Genomic DNA, 21824 nt, shown 5'->3' on the forward strand with positions numbered 1-21824 from the left:
TTGCTTGATCTCTGAAATTTCTATTGACTGAGTTTCACTATTAGTAATTTGTATCTCTTGCTTTCGTCAGAAGATACTGAAATGTGTAAGACGCTGCTGGTTCGACTTCAAAAGCATCTGTTTCTCTTCTGCAGTGTGCAGAGTGTGTGCTGCGTCTGTTTTTTTGTGAAAAGTGAACTTAATAAATAAATGAATGGATATATATTTAAGGACGTAGGAGGTTTCCAGCTTGTTCGGCAGAGGAGGACATGCATGCCAAAGAGGTACAGATGAAATGACTTTTTACATTCGTGCCTTTTCTCTACAGATGACAGAGCAGAGAAAGCAGAAGCAGCGAATCGGCCTGTTGGGACACCCTCAACATATGAATGTTAACCCTCAGCAGCCTGCGTAGAGTCAACTAACTGCACCCAGACACAGCTTGGCATCGGCTGCTCGTGTGTCGTCTTCACTCAGAGGTTACACGCTACGTAAACTGCACTGAGTGTGAGCGTAACTCATCACTGTAGGAAACACTGTAACATAAGTAGGTATAAGGCAATCTGTAGCTCTAACCCACGCATGTGTTGCTCCAGACAGTAACACTCGCCCATGTTTTTTTTTTTTTTTTTTTTTTTCTGTTCAGTCCAGTTTGAATTGGTGCCAAATGTTTTCTACAGTTATTGGATGGATTCTTCATCACATGGCCTTTATGAGTTGAACTTGAAACATATTTTAGCTGACTGGACAGAGAGAAATAGTCAAATTTGTTTTTCATTTTTTATTTAAATGTTTTCTATTTCTGGCATAACAAGCAGTATTAAATGTCTTATTTTTGTATGTTGTGCAATATAATGAATTAAATATGCAACCTCATTGTTGTAAGGATTTAAGTTCCATCAGTTCTGTCTTATTTAAAAGTGGGCCAATGTTCTTGTTTGAACCTTAATGTCACTGGATAAAATAGTTTCTACTTACGTAAATATAGGGACTGTATTAAGTTGACTGAATTTCTGTCATTTATTTCTTAAAAGCGTGCTTATTTCCGGAGTGTGAACTTCACTCAATAGATTAGTTTATTGTGAAAGCAATACATACAATAGTTTTCCTCACTTGTAAAATTCCACTGCTGTCTTATCTCAGTACTATCTCTTTATAGAATAAATTGCTTTCTATTCAGTGTTTGGTTCTAAGGGACTTTATGGGTGTTTGTCTCCTCGCTCAAATATACTGTGTAATTTATTCAGGATCGCTCATGCTTTCAAAGTTAGCTCAGGAGTTGTGTAACTTTCGCTGTAACAACAGTCATGAGCATAATTTTCTGTTGACTCGTTCCATTTGTGCCTGTTTTTGGCCTCATTTAAGGTCTGATACAAGTCTCTTGTTTGTGCAGAGGCACTTATTTCATATTCATGTTCACTGATATATTGGTAGATTTCCTGCTACTTTTAGAAGGATCCTTTTAAACTATTTGTGTACAGTTTGTTGCTTATCTTTGCTTTTGTATAGAAAATCAGATGGAGAAAAAGAACTGTTACTCATGTACGTTAAGAATAACTTAAAATCTATGTACTGTCAATTTGTATATTAAAGTAGAAATGTTTATTAAAATTGATGTTCTTATCCTTTACGCCATGTTGTGTGTGCTTAATGTTGAGATCATATGACAAATTATTTTGAGAAATGAGTCATAAAAAATCAATGAAACACTTGTGTATTATTTAGATTTTTATTCTCATATCTTTAAACTATTCTTACGCTGAGCCAGAAGTTCTTATTCAAAATCTTATCAAAAGTCTATTTATTACTTTTTGAATCTTTTTTTTGTCCCACAAGGACAATAACACGTGCGCATACGCATATATACCTGTTTAAAGTTTGTTTGAAAAGACAGAAAACTGATTATATAATATAAATATAATGTGGGAAAACACATTGTTAATTACATTAAAATCACAACTACATTACCAGCGAAGGATGATAGACAGTCTATCTGAACAACGAAATTTAGGCTGTACTTTAGTTTAATGCTAACTTTGGCCACATCATGGAGCCATCATTTCACTGCCAGAGAAATCCTTTCTTTAAACACAAGACATTCATGCCAGGGGTTCTGCAATGTCACTAATACGCTATTTGTCTTGAGAAAAGTACATCACAATTTTAAGCCGAATACTGAGACCGCTCGAATACAAGATCAGTCATAAAAAGAGCTTAGTTTCCAATACATTTGAATTAGGGATGTCCCGATCATGTTTTTTTTCTCCTGATCTGATTCCAATTTTTTATTCTGAGTATCTGCCGATCCCAATATTTCCCGATCCGATCTTTCAGCAATGCATTAAGAAAAAAGAAAAGAAAAAAAACTCCTACATGTTGCCCTTTGAGTTTTTTTTTTTATGTGATTTTAATGAAGGTATCATTCTAGCCAACATGGATATATCTTTTTTTTCTCCACTTAGTGCAGCATTGGATCAACAAAATAAAAACAAAGCTTCTCAGTGGTGCACCACAAGATTACCTTGTATGTGTGTGACAATAAGGTTGCAGTGTCTTGTTTGCAATTTTGTTGTACTTGTTATAATGACAAATTAAGTTCTGTTCTTAAATGAATGATGATGTGCTATTATACACATTTTAATTAAAAACAAGAACTAAGGCCCCAGGCTTTTTCTGATTCCCTCTCCCCCGATCTCCGATCTGATCAGCCCCGATTCCGATCACATGATCGGATCGGGACATCCCTAATTTGAATGATCCCATAACTGTGGATACAACAAACAACTGTGAGTTGTAGTGTCATCAGTTATCTCCATACCAACTACTTCACAGCTTTATGTTTGAGATTTTTTTTATACAGCAACAGTATGTATAATAAACATCTGGGCTGCACTGTGTCACTTGAAATCAGGAATAAGCACTGATTTCTAAAAACACAGGTGCAGTCTGTTTCTTTATGTCTACTTACTACAGAAATTAAACAGACCATACGATTATGTTAAGAAATAAAACTGAATATTTGGAATTGGCTCGTAATATAAGGTGAGGAATAACATGCTTATATGGGCATAATTGTTCTTTTTGTTTTATTTTTTATTTATTTTTTTTTTTTTTTTGGTCTTTGTCTTTTTACATGCGCAGACAAAAAGACTGACAAGCACTTTTATATTCCTGATGAGCTTGTTGACTTTGAGAGGGAGTTTTGGCACACACCTTTCTCAGGCGCTCCCTTGTTTTGGACACTTTCTAACTTTAGCCTCTGGCCGCTTCGGGACATCGACGGCGGGAACCGAGACGACCAGTCGGGAACTCTCGGCAGATTGCGCGCATGACGTCACCTTCAGGGATCCGCTGCACGGTTTTCCCTCGGCCATGAGGAGCTCAACGTGACAGTCCGCTGGGTACAAGCAGGTTTAATACTATCAGTACAGCAGCCGGTATAAAAAGGAAAACAAAACACTCCGCAGCAGCGACACAGTCATCCCGCTGCAGGTGCACGTGCCACACGGCAGTCGGGCACAGTATGAAATTACACCGTGTCCGTGGGGAGCGCATGACACATGCCAGGCTGAATAATTGCCCCGTTGGCAACAATAAAACAATAAATTAGGTGTTAGAAGTTGTAGTGTGGTTTATCATCTCGCTTAATTACAGCTTTTATTATCGAGCCTTAATGATCTGTCCCGTCTGTACAAGGAGTTCAGAGTCAATCATTCAAGATGTTACAAATATAGCTTGATTAAAAAAATAAAAAATATATTTTTTAAACAACTTCTTATGGACCTACTAAAGTCACACGCACAAACAATTAACAGAGGGGCCATTTAACGATTTTATGTACACAATTTATGATATTAACACGTTAAAATAAGTAAACCGACAGTAACTTCAACAGACCTCAGATTATCACAGAGAACATTTGGCACATTGAGTTAAAATATACAACACTTTAGTCTCGTGGAACAAAAGCTTTGTTTCTGGCTTTGAGCATCGATTTTTTTTTTTTTTTTTTTTTTTAACAAAAACTATTACTCTTTTTCTCGACTCCAAATTCAGGCTCTGGTGTTTTAGGTCTGCATTGAAGCTGTTTTATTTCTTATACTGTAACACTTGCGACCAAACAACGTTCCTCTATTTAGTGGGAAAAACTGTTGCTCCACTTTTCTACCATGTAAACACAGTCAGCTCTGCAAACACGGTGTGCCTGGTGAGCCGGAGCATGGTGGTACACGAGACTCAGCCCCAGCGGAGGACTACTACAGAAATGGGTTGTACTCCGTGACAGCGCGAGGGGAGGTGTGTGTGTGTGTGTGTGTGTGTGTGTGTGTGTGTGTGTGTGTGTGTGTGTGTGTGTGTGTGTGTGTGTGTGTGTGTGTGTGTGTGTGTGTGCTCGCACGCACGCGCGCGCGGGGAGGGTGAGGAGTTGAAAGCGCCGTCCAACACGTGAGGCTCATGTGACTGTGTCGAGTCTGTGTCTGTAGCCGAGAGACGTGCCCGCAGTCACAGGGTTTAACACGTAGTCAAAACCCACCCAGCTCTCACACATTCATTCGCGCGTGGAGCCTCCCTAGACATACTACTGTGTCCGGACCTCAGGGTGACAACACTGTGCCGTGCCCAACTCCAGCTTACAGCGGGGAAAACACGCACACACTGGATAAAGGCGGATACTTTTGACTCCTTTTCATCGCTGTTGTTTTGATGCTTTTTTCTCGCTTTGAAGTGCGACTACAGAAATTCATTTCTAACGCTTTTGAGGCTTTTTTGAAGTAGTTTACGGGTTTTACAGTTAAGCGACATGGAGAGGATTACAAGTGCGCAACCACCTCCCTGTATGCCAAAACACCCATCACTGGACATCGCTGAAATGCAAGGGTAAGACGATATTAAATTATAACTCACTTTGTACGGAGTTGTACCCTGCTTAAAATTTATCAACTAATGTTAACTTTTTTCTCTAAAGGCTGGATTTTCCTATTTATGTGTACAAATCCAGAAGGGGAATGAAGCGTGGGGATGACAGTAAGGTAAATTTCAGTTAAAATTCAAAAATCGAGTTTTCAATTATTATTATTTTTTTTTTAAATCATAATCCCTGCATGTCACTGAAAACATGTGAACTCCTTACAGGAGACTTACAAGCTTCCACACCGACTGATCGAAAAGAAACGACGTGACAGAATCAACGAATGCATTGCACAGTTGAAGGATTTGTTGCCAGAACACCTTAAGCTTACAGTGAGTATTGTCCTCTGCACATGGCATGTTTGCAAAACAGATTCACAATCTAAGATGTTTTATGGTGAGGCTGAGAAGTTTTTATGGCAGCCCTTGATTCAGATTTTTGATCCAAATAAGACAAAAGTTTGGAAGGCAGGAACATATTTAAATTTCTGGTTTTGAGAATAAAACATCTGAACTCAAACAGGGCTTTCTTGTTAGGAATTTAGTGTGTACGTGGATTGCATGACTTCCCGGGTGTTTGAGGCTTGTCCTCTATTCAGCTGCAGAATGTGTTACATAAGAAAGATCAACATGCTTATCGAAGGTCTTCCTGTTTTAGACGCTGGGTCATTTGGAGAAAGCTGTGGTGCTGGAACTCACTCTCAAGCATGTGAAGGCTCTGAGCAACCTTCTGGAGCAGCAGCAGCAGAAAATAAGTGCATTGCAGAAAGACCTCCAAATAAGTAAGTTTGATACCCAAATGTTATGTAAATTAAAATTACAAGCAGCTGAGTGCTTTGTATCTCTTGCATCTCAGATAAAAAAAATGCAGCTACATTGCAGGAGTAAATGTTTTAATATTTGTGTTTCTCATCCAACAGCTGACAATGGAGGCGACGAGAGCAGCGAGGAGATGTTCCGCTCTGGATTTCACTTATGTGCAAAAGAGGTCCTCCACTATCTGGCCGGTCAAGAAAGTAGTCGGGATCTGTCTCCTTCTCACGTTATCAGCCACATCCAAAAGGTAGCAGCTGAAGTCATGCAGCATCCAAGCCGCTTGAACCCAGATGAGCCCGTGTCTCAAGCTTCAGAGAAAATGAAGAAACCCACTGGACAGCCCCAAAGGGCATCCGAGGTCCCAGCTAAGAACTGTGTACCCGTCATCCAAAGGACTTATCCTCACGGGATGGGGGAGCAAAGTGGCAGTGACACGGACACTGACAGTGGGTATGGGGGAGAGCATGAAAAGCGTGACCCCAAATCTCAGTGGTCAGAAAGTCATCCAAAGGAGGGGGAGCTGAAGCAGGCAGGGCCTGAGAGGAAGAATGGCTCCATCAAGCAAGAGGGCGACGAGCCTCAGGCCAAGAAGTCTAGGTCTGAATCCCCCGAGGACGAGGCGTTCTCTGGTCACATGGCGGGAAGCCCCGGCAGCTATATGGGCTTCCCTAACCAGCACCCATTTTGTCTCCCCTTCTACCTCATCCCCCCAACAGCTGCATCAGCTGCAGCGTACCTGCCCATGCTGGACAAATGCTGGTACCCCGGAGGCATGCCAGTCATGTATCCTGGCATGAGCGGCTCAGCGGGAAATCTGCACCCAGAGACACCTCTTTCGCCCCTGGTGATGTCCCAGAGGGCAGGATCTCCTGTGCCCCACCAGAGCCCCATGGACATCCCTTCTTCACATAAAGCTTTAAAGCAGGTCCACCCAATGAACTTGGAAACCAAAGACTGAACAGACATGCTTATGTTGCAAACGCTGCCCTCTGAATGTCGATATGGAGGAATGGTTGGAACCTGAAAAGCTGGTTAACGGACAGAAATACACTGGTATTCCTTCAAACCACAGCTGTTGTTCGGCTTATCAGAACCTGGACCTGATCCAAGAACCTCAAATGGCCCCCATGTTAATAATCAGGTCCTCACACACTGAAACAATGTGTTTGTACATGGGCAACATGAACCACCCATGTGAAGGCTCATAATATGTCACTGGTTGCATCACTCTAAAACACTGTGAAGTTTTGGTCGGTTTAACGAGGAGTGTGCTGGACGTCCTGAAGACCGAATATTATTCAGAGGGTTGTCTACTCAACTCTCAGTAATGAATGTCAGGTCAGCTCAGAATGTAAGGCATAGATAAGCGCCCTAAAATTATTCAGACCTACTCTTTTGCACACCTGGCCTGTTATGAATGTAAAGATAGAAACAAAAGCCCCCTGTAGATGCTGCTTGAAATATTACCTGCTGTTTCTCTGTGAATGGAGGATCTACCTTTGCTGTTCATGGCTCTCATAACTGCGACTAACTATTGTTTTAAATTTGACCAAAAAACAAACGCTGGTTCACGATGACCCGAGGTCCCACAAACCCATAGCTCATTCGACCCATGAAATAGCCGCAGTTTCATTGAACACAAATGTCCACAATGTTCAAAGAATTCAGGGCGTTGTCATTGTTCGAGGTGTGTCACACGTCTGTTGAAAAGTAACGTGGCCACACGCGCTTTTGTGATTTAATTTGTGACTCATCGTGTATTTAGATGGCGTTCTTGTCGAGTCATGTCTTGTAAGTATTTTTGTTTATATAACTTGTACATCTCTATTTTTGATAAGTGACCCACTGAGTGTATCTGCATCGCTACTCTACGAGGGTTGAGGTAGTCATTTGCTGTATCCAAGAGAACGTGTACAGTACGTCGTGTTGTGCTCAACAGGATTTGTGTTTTGCCCACAATTCCCGTTCATGTTAAGGCCTGACCTTAGCTTATGCTGTTGCCTTTACTCAATTAATGCAGACACAACAATTGCAGGTTTTTAATGTATTTTGCTTTAACTGTTGTGTCTGTGGCAGTGAATGTAAAGTTTAAACTAAAATGATAGTTTTGTATAGAAAAAGGTACTTGGGGTTTTTATCTCGACACGTAACAAAAGGATGTTTGTTGTATATACTTTGTAAATAAAGTATTATTGATATATATATATATATATTAAAAATTAATAAAGCTTTTTTTCCCACATTGAAGTTGTGTTTCACGGCCTGATGCTTGAAACATCTTGTTGACAGCCAACCTGACAACTCCGCGTAACAACACAAACTTACATAACTCTTACATAACCCATAAAGCAGCAGAGCCCGTGTAAATCAATAGCCTGTCTTAGATTACAGGCTGCAGATGTTTACAAATTAAAAGCATTTCCACAGCAAAACTTTTGGGAATGAGTGAATTTGTCAAAAGCTTAAATTTAAAGCTCCCTTTTTAAAAAAGATTTAACTTGTAGGTCTAAACAGTTTGGGTCATTGCAGTGAAAATTTACCGAATAGTGTCATGAATCCTACTTCCTTATAAGAACTCAATCTAAAATCGTAATTCTCATTAAGTTTATTTATTTATTTTTATCAATATCAGAATAGAAGGAAAGTTTAACCTCATTTGATAAACCAAAATTTTAAATTATTCAGGTAAATGAACACTTTTTTTCCTGCCATTTCCTGTCTTTTACTATTTATATACAGTTTATGTACTGTCAGGCAGACATTTTAACGAGATGAAAATTTTTCAGAAGAGCTTCATGATTGTGTACTTGAGTGATAACCACAGTAGTTGTGAGCGCTATATGAGGCATTGGGTGAAAGGTGCTGTATGTTTCCTGCCCAACATGTCACCTCAATAACTTCCTAAATGGCATTTTTTTCTCTAATTATAACAAAGCTCTGTCATTTGGTTTGCTGACAACTAAAAAAAATTCAACACCTTGTTTTCAGATGACTTCAGATCCGTGAACAATCCTGGTGTGCTCAAAAAATGCAGTTCAAGCGCCACCTTGTGTGATAAGAGTGGTACTGACAATAATTTTCAGACGGAGAAGGACTCCTGTAGCAGAGCTTTTCAGGCATGCAGTGAGTGATTTTAGTCAGAAAGAGTTTTCAAGACAGATTTTTTTGCCTGTGAAAATTGAATAGGATTGCAAATGTTTTTGTTTACCATTGAAACACATATCTTGTTATTGAGATACCTTTTATGCTGCAGATGGTATGATGTCAGGGATAAAAAGAAGCTATAGTTTCCTTTACTGTAGTAGCTGCTCATCAAAGATGAAGATGAGCTTCACTAGGTCAACTTAGTGGACTGGAAAAATTCCCACAGGGTTTCATCATATTTTAAAAGTGTGGGTTAAAGAGACTATGTGTTTCTCAAGTCTTATCAAAAACCTTAGGTCAGCATTCATTTTCTGTCAGAGCAATACATTAGAAGTCAATGCCCAATACTATCAAAGACATACATGAATACTCCACTTTCATTTCCCATCTCAAATTGTGGCTTAGATACACCTACAGGTGTAGACACTAATCCCAGTCAAATGGGAAAACCTGTTTTGGATGTGACATAGTCATTGCTGCTGCCTACCTTAATGTAATGTCTTAATTTAATGTCTTATCTGTGTTTTGAATGTTGCCTTTTTGATTATTTCTTCACCTTTTGTTGTCTCAGTCTTTCCTTTTAATGCATTGCTTGCTTTGTGTCTTTTCTCATTTTGTGTGATAAGTTGTATGTCTCTTCCTTTTGTTTTAGGCCTTTCATAACCATGTCATATGTATTTTCTTTTGTATTTAATTGTATCTTAACTTTTGATGATTACACTGTAAGCTGCCTATTTTACAACTGGCCAGGGACTACAGCTGGAAATTAGCTGTAAAGGCTAAAGCTGCCTCTTTTACCCCATAGTGATTCAAAGGGGACTGTCAACAAAACAAAACAAAACAAACAAACAAACAAACAAACAAACAAACAAACAAACAAACGAAAATCAAGCATCACAGTTAGTTATCTCTGTTTTATAAAGTATCATAAAAGGCCTAATGATTTTATATTGACACTTTAAGTCAGATGCACCATGCCTGGCTCACTTCGCTAAGTCAAAAGAGTATACAGAATTGGCACATTTTTGCCAGTGGCACCTAGAAAAAAACTACTCATACTTTGCTTTGCACATTCTAAAATCTGAAATCACAATACAATTCAAGCAACAGGTGGAGGTGTGCAGAAACTGCATTCAGGAAAACTATGCAGAACTCTTTACCTAGCCTTTGTAAAAAAAAGAATCAGGTAGTGCTCATGCATGGCATCATAAAATAATTCAAACAACAGCACAATAGATATTTTGACTTCTCTATTCTTAAAATACCATGTGTTAGAAAGTTGCTGGGCTTTACCAATCTGACATTGAGAATACTCAATTCAAACCAAGCCTCCTGAAACTCCATAAAGTCTTGTTCAAATTTCTTCAAATTACTGTTGCCCTTCAGAGGAAAGGTATGTGACACTACTTTTTGTGCTGTTTACAACTCTTTTCGAATTTGTACAAAATATTGACAATTATGTTAAAAGTGGGTCCACGTTTCTTTGGATGCTGCTGTTGTTAATATTATTATTATCGTCATCATCGCTGTTTTCGAAATGAGAGTTACAGGTGTAGGAACACTATTATAATGAATAGTGATCACGCACTCGGCTTTTATTCTGAAAAGGTCAGAGCGGAAGTGCTATTCCTGTTCGAAGTACAAGGCACCACGGTCTCTGGTGTTTGGATAAGCTGTCTCGCACTGGACCAGCCATGGGGATGTGGGCTGCTGTGCTGCTGCTCGGACTCGGAGTGGGCTCGGTACAGTCTAAGGTTCAGGCAGAGTTCGCCCCACCCACACTGAACATCAGCCTGGACGATGATCCGGAGGAGCGCTGGGCGCCCCTGCTCCAAGTCTTTGACCCCGACTTCCTGAAAAAAGCCGCTGCACAGGTTATTGAGTAAGTGAAGTTCTTGTCGCATGTCATGATGATTAACACACTTTCAGAGTTAAATTATTTTATATTTGCGTAAAATGGCTTATCATGTTGCGACGATCGAGGCTATGTTGTTAAAATGTATCGAGTTAGTAGCACTTATTGCCAGCGGGCAACACTTAAGTGTTTCGTAAGTTTTATTTTGATTTTTCTTTTTTTTTTTTTCTGTTTAGCTCTACTGTCCCAAAATGGGTGCACCATGCAGTCCAACCTGTTGTGATGTCTCTGGAGAAATACATTCCCCAGCCCTATGCAGGAGAGATCCGTGGTCTTGCTGCGCACTTTGGAGGAAGCCTTTCAGATGTTATAATTCTTAACTTTGCTTATGAAGTTAGTGCGTACGTATGGAAGTATTTCTTCATTCATTTGTATTCTATTTTAATGCACATACACGCCTCAAAAATTGAATGAATAAATAAAAAAGAAAAGAAAAAAATGAAAATTGAAAGAATTCCACTAAAGCAAATGAACTATGTGTTTCTAGATTTTGCACAAGCATCATAGCCCAGGACAGCAAGGGGCACCTGTACCATGGCAGGAACCTTGATTACCCACATGAAGTTTTGAGAAATCTTACAGTCAACCTGGTTTTCCTCAAGAATGGCAAGGTATTTAGTAAAAAACAAAGTTTGGAAAAACTCAAAGAGGTATTTTGTACTTTGACAATGTTGCAAAGCTTAAAACTCAGTTAATGGTTGTTTGCTGACACAATTATTCAGGTGGCTTACCAGGGAACTTCTTTTGCTGGCTACGTTGGCCTGTGGACGGGACAAAGTCCTAAAAAGTTTACTGTTTCTGGTGACCAGCGTGGTAAAATAACACTCCTCTCAGAACTCATACTTCTGAAAAATAATGACAAAATCAGACCTAGAGATTTTTTATGTTGTGTGTGAACATTAGGCACTGAACACTGGTGGAACTGGTGGAAAAATGTGGTTTCTGCTTTTATCTATCGGAGATCCCCAGTCAGCTGGCTTGTGAGAGAGGTGAGTTCTTTTGCAGAAGTTAGTACAGTAGGGATGTTTACTGAAGTAGGAAATGAAACTGAACTATTCAACATTTGCAGACACTCGAGAAGGCAGAGGACTTTTATGATGCTGTGATGCGTCTCTCAAAAATCCCCATCATCACTGGGGTGTATTACATCGTGGGTGGTGTGCGACCCGGAGAAGGGGCTGTTATTACCAGGGACAGGACTGGGCCTGCAGATATCTGGCCACTCGAGCCTGTGAATGGAGAGTAAGAAGCAAAATACGGCATTTAAAAAAAAAAGTGATATATCAAGATGCATGTTGCACAACTTGATTCAAGCATAAATTTGTTCCTTCCTGTTCAAGATGGTACAGAGTGGAGACTAACTTTGACCATTGGCGTCCTCCCCCTGCCAGAGATCATAGAAGGCAAGTAATCCCACACTTAGATACTTACATGCTCTGGTCATTACTATTATCAAACTTTTGTATTTTTATTCCACAGAGAAGCAGCAAACAAAGCACTAAATGCTACTGGCCAGGACCACATCAACATGGAGACTCTTTATCAGGCAAGCGATGATTAATGAATCAATGTTTCAGGAGACTGTGTCCCTCGGGATAAGAAAAGAAAACTTGATGCATACTTTAAAATATAAACACTAGTAACTGATTCTTGCTTTACAGGTTTTGTCGCTGTTTCCAGTGTGTAATGGGTAAGAAGCACATTGTTTGTTCGTTATGGCCTCATTTTACGTTTCAAGGAACCACATGACTCCTCATAATGCTGAGATGGGGTAGTTGTGTGCATACCAACCCCTATTTCTTTAGCTTTACCTCAGCAACCATGTCAATAGGCCTTTGTTTGACACCATTACTCAGCACAGCAAGCGTCCAGCATTCAGAGAAGGATCAGTCAGCATAATGTGAACATGTAGTATCTGTACAGTCTATCCCTCTAATGAACCATCAAAGACATTTTAATTAAGTGGATGTACAGAAGGCAGATTATTGTGTTTATTGTCTTGTCTAATATGTTGATACTCTCTCAGAATAACAGTCTACACAACAACAATGAGCGCAGCCACTCCTGAGAAGTACCAAACACTTGTCAGACAAAAGGTAACTACATCATATAATATATTTTAATGATGAAATTTTACTTTACGGCAAATAAAAAAATTCTGCAACTTTGTATGCCACCAATACTACTGCTACTGCTACTACAATTGATAAAAAAGATTAAATAAATGAATAAATAAATGAAAATAATAATAATAATAATAATGATAATAATGATAATAATAATAATAAAGTAATAAGTAATGTCTCACAAAAAACAGCAGAGTCTTACTCCTGTGAAATCTGTTCCCAGGGCTGCAGACCAAGATGACTGACATAGAGCAGTAAGCATCACAGGGGACCAGGGTATCTTCACCTTCAAATCTTCACCTGTATGCAGGTTTCATGATCCTGTGGAGAGTCTACATAGCTAATGAATATGAGGGGGCCTTTCTTAAACACTTTCTAGGATGACACTGCTTTTCTGCCTTTTACAAACACAAACTGCTGATCTCTGTAGCCACATGTACCCAATTTAGATCCTAAGCTTCTAAAACATTGTTTTCTCAATGGGAAGTGAGTTTTTGGACAACACTGAAGGCAATAATCTGAAGAAAAAAAATGTTAATGATGCTTTTACCTTTTGTCATCTTTTACTCACAGATGTGCATTTCTTTAGATAACATCATTTGCTCAATCAAACTGTAACATTTGAATATTTCAAACCTGTAAATGAAACTTTTAATGAGTGGTGAAGGACTATCCACCCAAACAGCTTCAAATCCAATGAATACGGAAGTATAACTAGGCTATCCAATCATTTTAACATACTGAATGAACCGTATTCCTTAAAATGGATTTATCATAGTCCTACAGTAATTTAATTTTTACTTTGGATTTTTTTTTAATTGCTGCCAGGATGTATATTTTTATAGCTGATAACAAATATCCAGTATAAAAGTTCTCCCATGCTATTGATAAAATAAACAATGACTGAACAGAACATTTTGTTGATTTACATTTTAAGCTACTATGTTAAGCTCTTTACATTGAACAGGTTGATCGACATTAGTTTGAAACAGTGAATTATCTGTCATGTATGTATTGCCTGCTCTTTGTTGTCCAATTTTAAGGCTGGTTTAACTTTGGGGTAAGAGCCTCCAGTAGAGAGGCCAAATGCACAAATGTGATTAAGGTATGGTACAAAAATAGCCTTTGATGAATTGGCAAACTTTCAATAAAAATAAAAGAAACGAGCCAATAAAAAAAATTATAGTGTATGCAGCAAGACAAATGAGGTATTCAGACTGTTGATATGTTTATTTTTGCTGTAAAGGTTGTCATACTTAGTTTGGTGTGAATGTGGTCTATGGTACTGTAAAGACCGTCTCCTGTGAGCGTTTGACAACTTGCGGTCTTTTAGCACTTCCATATTTCCACATTCAATTCTCACAGACAGGTTACACCAAGAACTGCAGCTGGTTCAACTGGTCGAGCATCAAGCCAGGCACAAAAGCTAGTTCCCTGACCGGGAATCGAACCCGGGCCGCGGCGGTGAGAGCGCCGAATCCTAACCACTAGACCACCAGGGAGCTGCAAGGGAAGGGTTACCTGATATATTAAATACATTGTACTATTAAACCATGCGCATGTTTGTTTTATTGGAATTTATTGCCTTTGTTGCTTTTTTCGTTTCCTTACTACTTCCTTATCTTCGCATTGTGGAGACGCCTATTTCTCATCATTTAACAAAAATAAAAAAATGAACCTCTTTTCCTGCGCCCTGTCACCCTTATATCGCATACCCAAACTGTTAGCCACCAATGAAAGTCATCAATAATCTACCATGAGATCTAAAGTTTTCATATGAACACTTTTTTTCGTGTATTTAGGCTTTCGTCGACCGCGGGTGGAGGTATAGAGACCTGCTCTATGGCGAGTACGCAGGAGCAGCAACACTGTCAGTGGATCACATGATATGACAAAGCAGCTAGCCACTTCCTGTGTAGACTGTTAGCCAAATCACATACAGACGAACGCCGACAGTGCGACTACTCTGTCATCCAAGATGCTGGCTCTCATAAACAGGCTTTTGGACTGGTTCAGGTCCCTCTTCTGGAAAGAGGAGATGGAGCTGACACTGGTAGGACTGCAGTACTCTGGAAAAACCACATTCGTCAACGTGATTGCAGTAAGTAGCTAACCAGCACTGTCAATTTGGGCCCTGGCTATTACCTGGTGTTTGAGAAAAGGTTTAATTTGAATGTCTTTTAAATTGAATGTAACTATTATACAGGTTATTGGGCCAAGGACATATGAGCATCAGACTTATCGGCCCTGATGCCTGTACACAGCAGACACAGTTGCGGCACTAGCGCTGGTTTCCCTCAGTTGTTGTGAAGCAAGCTAGAATGACGAAGTTCTTGGTATGACTGTGCGCCTACTTATGAAAGCAGTCATGTGAACGGAGTTGTCATTGCTTTGTTAAAGCTACCGGCGTGTCAACATCGAGACTCTGTTGACAGCACAGGCCACTTGTTAACTTTGTCAACAGTTTGTCTTCACTACGTCATCTCAGGGTGAGGCCTGAAGTCACTGCGGCCAGACAGCTGGCTGCTTACACTATCTGAACAGAATACAGTATAGTATTTAGATCAGAAGCTTGTCTGGACTGTCATCTGTATATGTTACATACTTATGCTGGGTCTATTTGTCACATTGTCTTGCACTGCTAGCGCCAATGTAAGAAAAAGAGTAAGGGTTTTTTTTTTTTTTTTTTTTAATGTGTTGCCCTCTTTTTTGGCATCTTTCAGTATGTAGGTGTACTAGCTAGTCAAGGCATGGGGCTGGGTTGATATTCTGGTTTTATTTACTCACTTAGAAATACCATCGTACCAACCATCCTTATTTGTTATGAGTCATTACAGGGATAAACATTGTTGTTTTACTGTCATCATATAAGATCATCAGTGATTAGTCAATACATCAGCATTTCCTTCACACTGTTATTGTAAGGTTTTCAGCCTGCAGCCAGAACAAATAGCTTTTGCAGTTATCCACCTTATTCCAGATGGGCTACCATGCTTATTAGGATCCTGGGGGGTGTCACACCATGGTTATTAAAGTAGGTTACATGAGGTCAACCAGCTCTATGTTGTTTGATTACAAAGAGCTTGCACACACATGTATGGGCACTGAGCACTCAGTAAAAGGCCACAGACAGAAGTTCCTAGTAATCTAATCATTTTGATTTCATTAGTACTGACCTCATATACAAACGTGATTCACATCTGTTTGCACACCTACGTCACATCCAATCAGTTGAATACATGCAAACTTAAATATATGAAATCTGATTTGTACATGATTATACTTGTGTAACGATTCATTTAAAGGGGCTGTGAGGACTTTCTAAGTGGTCTTGAAAAAGTCTCACTTGTGGACATATGTGACATATTTGTTGAATTAATTTTAAATTGATGGTGGACATTGGAGCTGAACTGGCAAAAAGAAAAATAAAAAGGGCAGAAGAGCAGAAGAAAGGTAAACAGGAATGTGATAGAGCGCAGGCTAAAGGCTAAAACACAAGATAATCTATTGGTAGTAAAGTTTGTTCCAACCCACATACAGCTGGCTTCTAAACTATGGTACAAACTGAGTTGAGAAAGTTTGTTTATTGTGATGTTTCAAACAATAGCGCTATGTTACTGTTAGTTTATACACTCCCCAGTTGCCTTTTAACCAGTAACAAGTCGTCCTAGAAAAAAAAAGGTTGCTCTCCAGTCATTTGCTTCAAAACAGACACACTCCTTGGTAAGAGTCATGTTCTCACAGGAAACTGGGTCATTATCCCAAAAAAACGCTAACTTTTCCAGGTAGTCCTCATAGCCCCTTTAGGCGTAAATGTTAATGATACTTCTGTTTTGTAGTAATTACAATGTAACATGGCAGAATAACCAAAATAAGACCCTTCTTTTTTTACATTGTCTCTCTCAGTCAGGTCAGTTCAGTGAGGACATGATTCCCACGGTGGGCTTCAACATGCGGAAGGTCACCAAAGGCAATGTGACAATAAAGGTAAATGAAATTAATTTGAAGCAGAACTGGAGCCTGTCTTAACCTGTGTATTTGGCACTTGAGAATCATATTTTGCCATGCTGTTTATTGTACCTTTCTTTCAAACCTCAGATATGGGACATAGGCGGACAGCCCCGCTTCAGAAGCATGTGGGAGCGTTACTGCAGAGGAGTTAATGCCATTGTGTAAGTTTGAACCTAATTCTACAAAAAATAGTATTTTTGTAAAATCAGTGTGTATATTAACCCTAGCATTGTGTACATAATTACATAACACGTTTTTATTATTCTCATCGCAGATACATGGTGGATGCTGCAGACAGAGACAAAATAGAAGCTTCCAGAAATGAACTTCACAACCTTTTAGACAAACCACAGCTACAAGGAATTCCTGTAAGAGGCCTCTTTTGATCATTTTGGCTAAAAGCTCTTGATTTTGCAGCTCTAAATTGAACTATCACATTGTTTGATGGCTGCTGTGACTTGACTCCACTCATGAACTATTTCTTTAGTCTCAAAAGAGAGGTTGATGCAATAAGCAAATAAGCAGAGATTGGAGTTAAAATAATAATGCATCTTTTTAGGCTTTTAATGCTTAACATTGCTGTACTGAATATTCATCAGTCTTTTCCACTTTCATTTATATTTCAGGTTCTAGTACTGGGCAACAAACGGGACCTACCCAACGCACTTGATGAGAAGCAGCTCATTGAAAAAATGTGAGTCACTGAAGAGTAGAGTGTTTTGTTATTTAATAATCCACCATTTACACCAAGACTTACTTTCCAGTATCACTCAGGCATAACAGGAGCATGATATAACAGTGTTTGCAAACTTTCTTAACCATTTCACTCTTCAAAAATAATCAAAGCAGATATTACCGACACACACACAAGAGCAGACATGGTTCACAAACTGGTCTTGTAAAATCAAAAATACTTCATGTAGTGTGACTGTGACTCAGTGGGTAGAGTTCGTCTTCTCTGAACTGAAGGTCAGGTTTGATCCCAGTTCCTGCTTTCCACATACTAAACTGTCCTCAGGCAAGACATGCAGCCTAAAACTGCCCAAGGTGCCCCAATCTCGTGTGAACGAGATTAGTCAAAAACAGATGGGCTTTAAAAAGCAGCCCCTCCCACTGGTGTTTGAATGGGGCGGGAATGTAACATTTAAAGTGAAAGAGCTTTGAGTGACTGACAGACTTCTGCCCAAAAGAGGTAAAAAAAAGTAAATATTTGTGGTTATGGAGAGAAAACACTTGTTGGATCTCAAAGGAAAACTGAACAACAAATAGGGATGGGTACCTTACACATTTGTAACATTGCGGTACTGATGCTTGATACCTGGCAATGGGTTTTGGTACTCAATGGTACCAATATTTGGTAATTGTGTGTGTTAATGTGGTGATAAATATCAACTTGTTTAATAAAAAAAATCAAAGTTTTTCAATTTAACATATTTATTTCTCAAACTTGTAATGCTGTGTTCATGATGAGCATGGAAATTTTTCTTTTCTTCCACTCTCTCATAGTTACAAGGATGTGTTAAGGTACCTAAACATGTTACTGTTCAATTATGCACGAGTTCGTACTCGGTACTACATGTGGAAGTATCTATAAAAAGTACCTATTTCGGTACCCATCCCTAACAACTAATGTCTTAGCTTTGTTTTCCAGTGGGTGGAGATGTCCCTTTGCAAGTTCAAAGACCTGTTATCCCACAATGACAGCCTTTCTCAGAGTTTCAATCAATCACAACAAATGTTATCGCAAGACGTTTTCAGATATTAGCAGGTCTGGACGTGCTAATGTTTCATTATTAACAAAGACCCAAAATCAGGAAAAGATAAGAAGGAACTAATCAGTGCATGTGATTTAAAGTTTAAGAATAACAAAGTTACAACTCTCACATAAGCAGGATTACCAAAGAGTTTGTACAAAAAAAATAATGTAGCAGCTTTTCCTATGCAGCTACTGCAGACTAGTACCTTTTCCGTTTGATTAAAAGTAAATTATCATTTTAGAATGGCTGGTTCATCAACCTGTGACTGAGTAAGACATGTGATGACTGGCCAAAATGTAACATGTCTGCACAGTGTTCCTCCATCCTTTCACAGCTGGGTACAAACAACAGATGACTTTTTAATGTTGAAACAAGCATAGCCCTTGGACCAAGGTGCCTGTGAGCCAAATGGACCTACAGAGGTTTTTTAAATGTGACGGACAAAAGTTTAAATTAAAAAATAATAAGCATTGGTGATGGCTCAGAAAAAAATGTCTTAATCTTGAATTACTTCCTCCAAGGTGTTTTCAATCCTTGTACATACAGGGTTATACTCATACTTGAGTGTACCGTTTCACTACTTCCCTTCTCAGGAATCTATCTGCCATTCAAGACCGAGAGATCTGCTGCTACTCAGTCTCCTGCAAAGAGAAAGACAATATAGGTGAGGAGCTGATCCAGATTTAACTGATGCAAGTTTTTCTTCATGATTTTTTTCTTCATGAATACTGACCTTCAGGGGTTATAAATAATTTCTTAATGTTCCCTCTTAAGATATCACACTGCAGTGGCTCATCCAGCATTCAAAGTCACGAAGAAGCTGAAAGTGAAGACCCATAACCCCGCCCCCAGTTGCAGCTCCGGCCTCAGCCCCCTAATGGTCTTGGTCCTCGGCAGCCATCCCTTTCACTGCCTCTGTGAAGTAATCCAGCTCTCTCTGCTCACTACCATTACCACCTGCACCACCCAGCACACTACCATAGTTGAGTAGCCCCCTGTACAGCACTACCACCATCCCAAATATCTGGAGCCTTGAAAAATGTTTGAGTACTGAGCTTGAAGGTGGATCCTCCATACCCAACAAGCCTTACTGCGCATCATTGCAGACATACTGTCTGTCTGTGTACATCACATTTATGTTATTATGTTCTTTACTTTCTGTACAAGACTCGTATAATGTTCCAGTGCACTATCCCCCAGCTACACTAGAATGGAGCTTCTCTAAACCCAGGTTTAAACATCTATTCTGTTGCCTGTCGATACTAAGTGTTTATGTGACAAGGATGTGATTGTAGTTCTTAACCATGACTTGCCAAATGACAATGGATGCTAACGCCAATGCCTTCAATTCCCCAAAATCTCAGAAAATGTAGCCTGCTTTTTACTTGCTGGCATACGGAAGTATCTGTAACATTAAGTGACTTAAACAAAAGTTTACACAAATCATTAAGATAGTCAAAGGTGAGACTGTGAGTGGTCGTTGTGTCTGAAGCAAAATCTTAATTTAGTCAGCAGAGTTTTAAGTGCCTTTGGCTAAAGTGAGTTCTTCAATCAGTTATCGGCCCATACTTCAAACCCTCTGTGATATAAACTCGTTAAAGATTCTGCATAATTCACTTAATTACATTTAGCATCTGCCTCCTCGACAATCTCTTTATGATTTGTGATCAGATAAATCCATTGCGATGTCTGAGTAACGACTACTGTGTATTTACATAGAATGATGAAGAATGAAGTAATGGATGGTGGGAATGTGAAGCAAATGAGGAAATGTTACATTTTTTTAATGTTGAAGGGTAATTTGAATGCAGTTTCACTTGTAGCCTGTGGCTATTTAATGTAGCTTGAAATGTGGGCCAACTTGCTTGCAGTTCTCAGGTTGTTAGAGGATTTTTTTACTTAGAGAAAAATGTCTAAACACATTTTGTGTGCGCCCTGGTACTTGTTTTTTTAATCTCTGATTCATTTGGGTTGGATAAGAGAAAGCCAGAGCTAGTCATGATGACAGCTCGTGACTTCAGAACGCTGGATATTTGACTCCAGCCACACCCGTATCCGAGTCCCTTTGTCCTGAAACTCTCAGCAGTACAGAGACGGTGCTGTCACTGTAACAGCTCAAGTATTGATCTTCTCCTGTCAATGCCAGGACAATGAATTCTCACAGGTTTAACCACTGTATATCAATCTACAACCTGCTTGGCCAGTGCGTCTCGATAAATTTAACTTCTTTTTTCATGTGTGAGCATCACTGGTGCAGGGCTTCGGTACTGTATGAAGGCCTTCATGGCTTCTGCATTTATGTCTCTTATCATCCACACACACCCTCTGTTAACTCACATGTTGTTCTGTGTCTGTTGGTGATCGTTGTAATCCTAAATGTTGATTTTGGGACCACAGCAGCAGCAGTGAGGGGCTGTAAAATTTGGGTGACTGTGTGGGGAAAACTGGGGACAGCTTTGTTACCTGTGTAATAAAATAGCCTATTTGCAATTTGTATGTGCATGTGCTGAATTTATTCACATTCAATTGCAGGCTTTGTAAATAAGAAGTTAGCATTTTTATTCCGACAAATGCTCCTGTAGATGTCATGTATTCTGCCCCAGTGATTGCTAATAAATTTGTTTTTATTTTTAAGGATTTCAAGTGTGGTAACTGACTTCTTTGTAGTGTTCAAATTTGTTTGTCACCACCAGGTGGCAGCAGAGGACTTTGGGTGAAAAAAGTAAAGGCTCATTCATGAACCTGTGTTTTATGTGGCAGCTATGGGAGGGCTGCATATTTATGTAGTTCTCAAAAAAAAAAACTTACTTGAAGAAAATCCCACTTCCTCCAAGTTATTATCTGTAACTTATTCTAATTCAGTCTTCAGCTCTCGTTCACCATTAAACCTTACAGCAGCTTCATCCCCAGAGATTGTCATAACGAGACCCCCTACGCTCACGTTAACTCTGTGTTTGGTCTGTCCTGTCCTAATCTCTATAAATCTGCTCTTGTAACTCATGGGCCCTGATATAGTTGATGATCATCTCTTAGTGTATCATGGCATTTAATAGAAAAAAAGCTTTTGTGTGTGGAAATGTAACACTGACTGTGGGGACAAGCTGGCGGGGGTATGTGTTGTCAACCATGGGGCTATAAAGTGAGCTGTGTTCTCACCGCTGGAGCGGCACA

General features: G+C 39.4%; 4 protein-coding genes and 1 non-coding gene across 10 annotated transcripts in view; 4 read left to right on the forward strand and 1 right to left on the reverse strand.

Annotated features, from left to right (window-relative positions):
* Positions 1-1601, forward strand: part of itpr1b (inositol 1,4,5-trisphosphate receptor, type 1b) — a 104732-nt gene extending 103131 nt beyond the window's left edge. For 4 of the 6 annotated variants that reach the window (XM_074678742.1, XM_074678758.1, XM_074678764.1 and 1 more), the window contains one exon: positions 308-1600. In XM_074678742.1, the coding sequence (XP_074534843.1) occupies positions 308-394 (87 nt within the window). In that variant the 3' untranslated portion in view covers positions 395-1600. Of the gene's footprint in view, positions 1-307 lie in introns of all 6 variants that reach the window. The other 2 variants (XM_074678750.1, XM_074678780.1) reach the window with 1 other exon arrangement.
* A 2864-nt stretch (positions 1602-4465) lies between these two features.
* bhlhe40 (basic helix-loop-helix family, member e40) lies at positions 4466-7935 on the forward strand. Its single transcript, XM_074678793.1, has 5 exons — positions 4466-4854; positions 4943-5006; positions 5110-5217; positions 5543-5666; positions 5805-7935. Exons 1-5 carry the CDS (start codon positions 4778-4780, stop codon positions 6656-6658), a joined length of 1227 nt encoding a protein of 408 aa, XP_074534894.1. The 5' UTR covers positions 4466-4777; the 3' UTR covers positions 6659-7935.
* Positions 7936-10472: 2537 nt separating this feature from the next.
* On the forward strand, positions 10473-14396 carry LOC141793345 (N-acylethanolamine-hydrolyzing acid amidase-like). The gene is made up of 11 exons (XM_074673973.1): positions 10473-10726; positions 10936-11100; positions 11247-11370; positions 11482-11572; positions 11663-11748; positions 11829-12001; positions 12100-12162; positions 12239-12305; positions 12421-12449; positions 12786-12855; positions 13109-14396. Exons 1-11 carry the CDS (start codon positions 10539-10541, stop codon positions 13124-13126), a joined length of 1074 nt encoding a protein of 357 aa, XP_074530074.1. The 5' UTR covers positions 10473-10538; the 3' UTR covers positions 13127-14396.
* trnae-cuc (transfer RNA glutamic acid (anticodon CUC)) lies at positions 14316-14387 on the reverse strand. The gene has a single exon. It is a non-coding gene; the product is annotated as a tRNA-Glu (tRNA).
* Positions 14397-14762: 366 nt separating the features above from the next.
* arl8bb (ADP-ribosylation factor-like 8Bb) lies at positions 14763-21290 on the forward strand. Its single transcript, XM_074680487.1, has 7 exons — positions 14763-14986; positions 16792-16872; positions 16984-17057; positions 17171-17264; positions 17523-17590; positions 19247-19317; positions 19428-21290. Exons 1-7 carry the CDS (start codon positions 14864-14866, stop codon positions 19475-19477), a joined length of 561 nt encoding a protein of 186 aa, XP_074536588.1. The 5' UTR covers positions 14763-14863; the 3' UTR covers positions 19478-21290.
* The last annotated feature ends 534 nt before the right edge of the window (positions 21291-21824 follow it).

This window comes from Halichoeres trimaculatus, unplaced genomic scaffold (genome assembly GCF_033239565.1).
Source record: "Halichoeres trimaculatus isolate MK-OKI-2021-1 unplaced genomic scaffold, fHalTri1.1 fHalTri1_scaffold_1, whole genome shotgun sequence".
Classification (NCBI taxonomy): domain Eukaryota; kingdom Metazoa; phylum Chordata; class Actinopteri; order Labriformes; family Labridae; genus Halichoeres; species Halichoeres trimaculatus.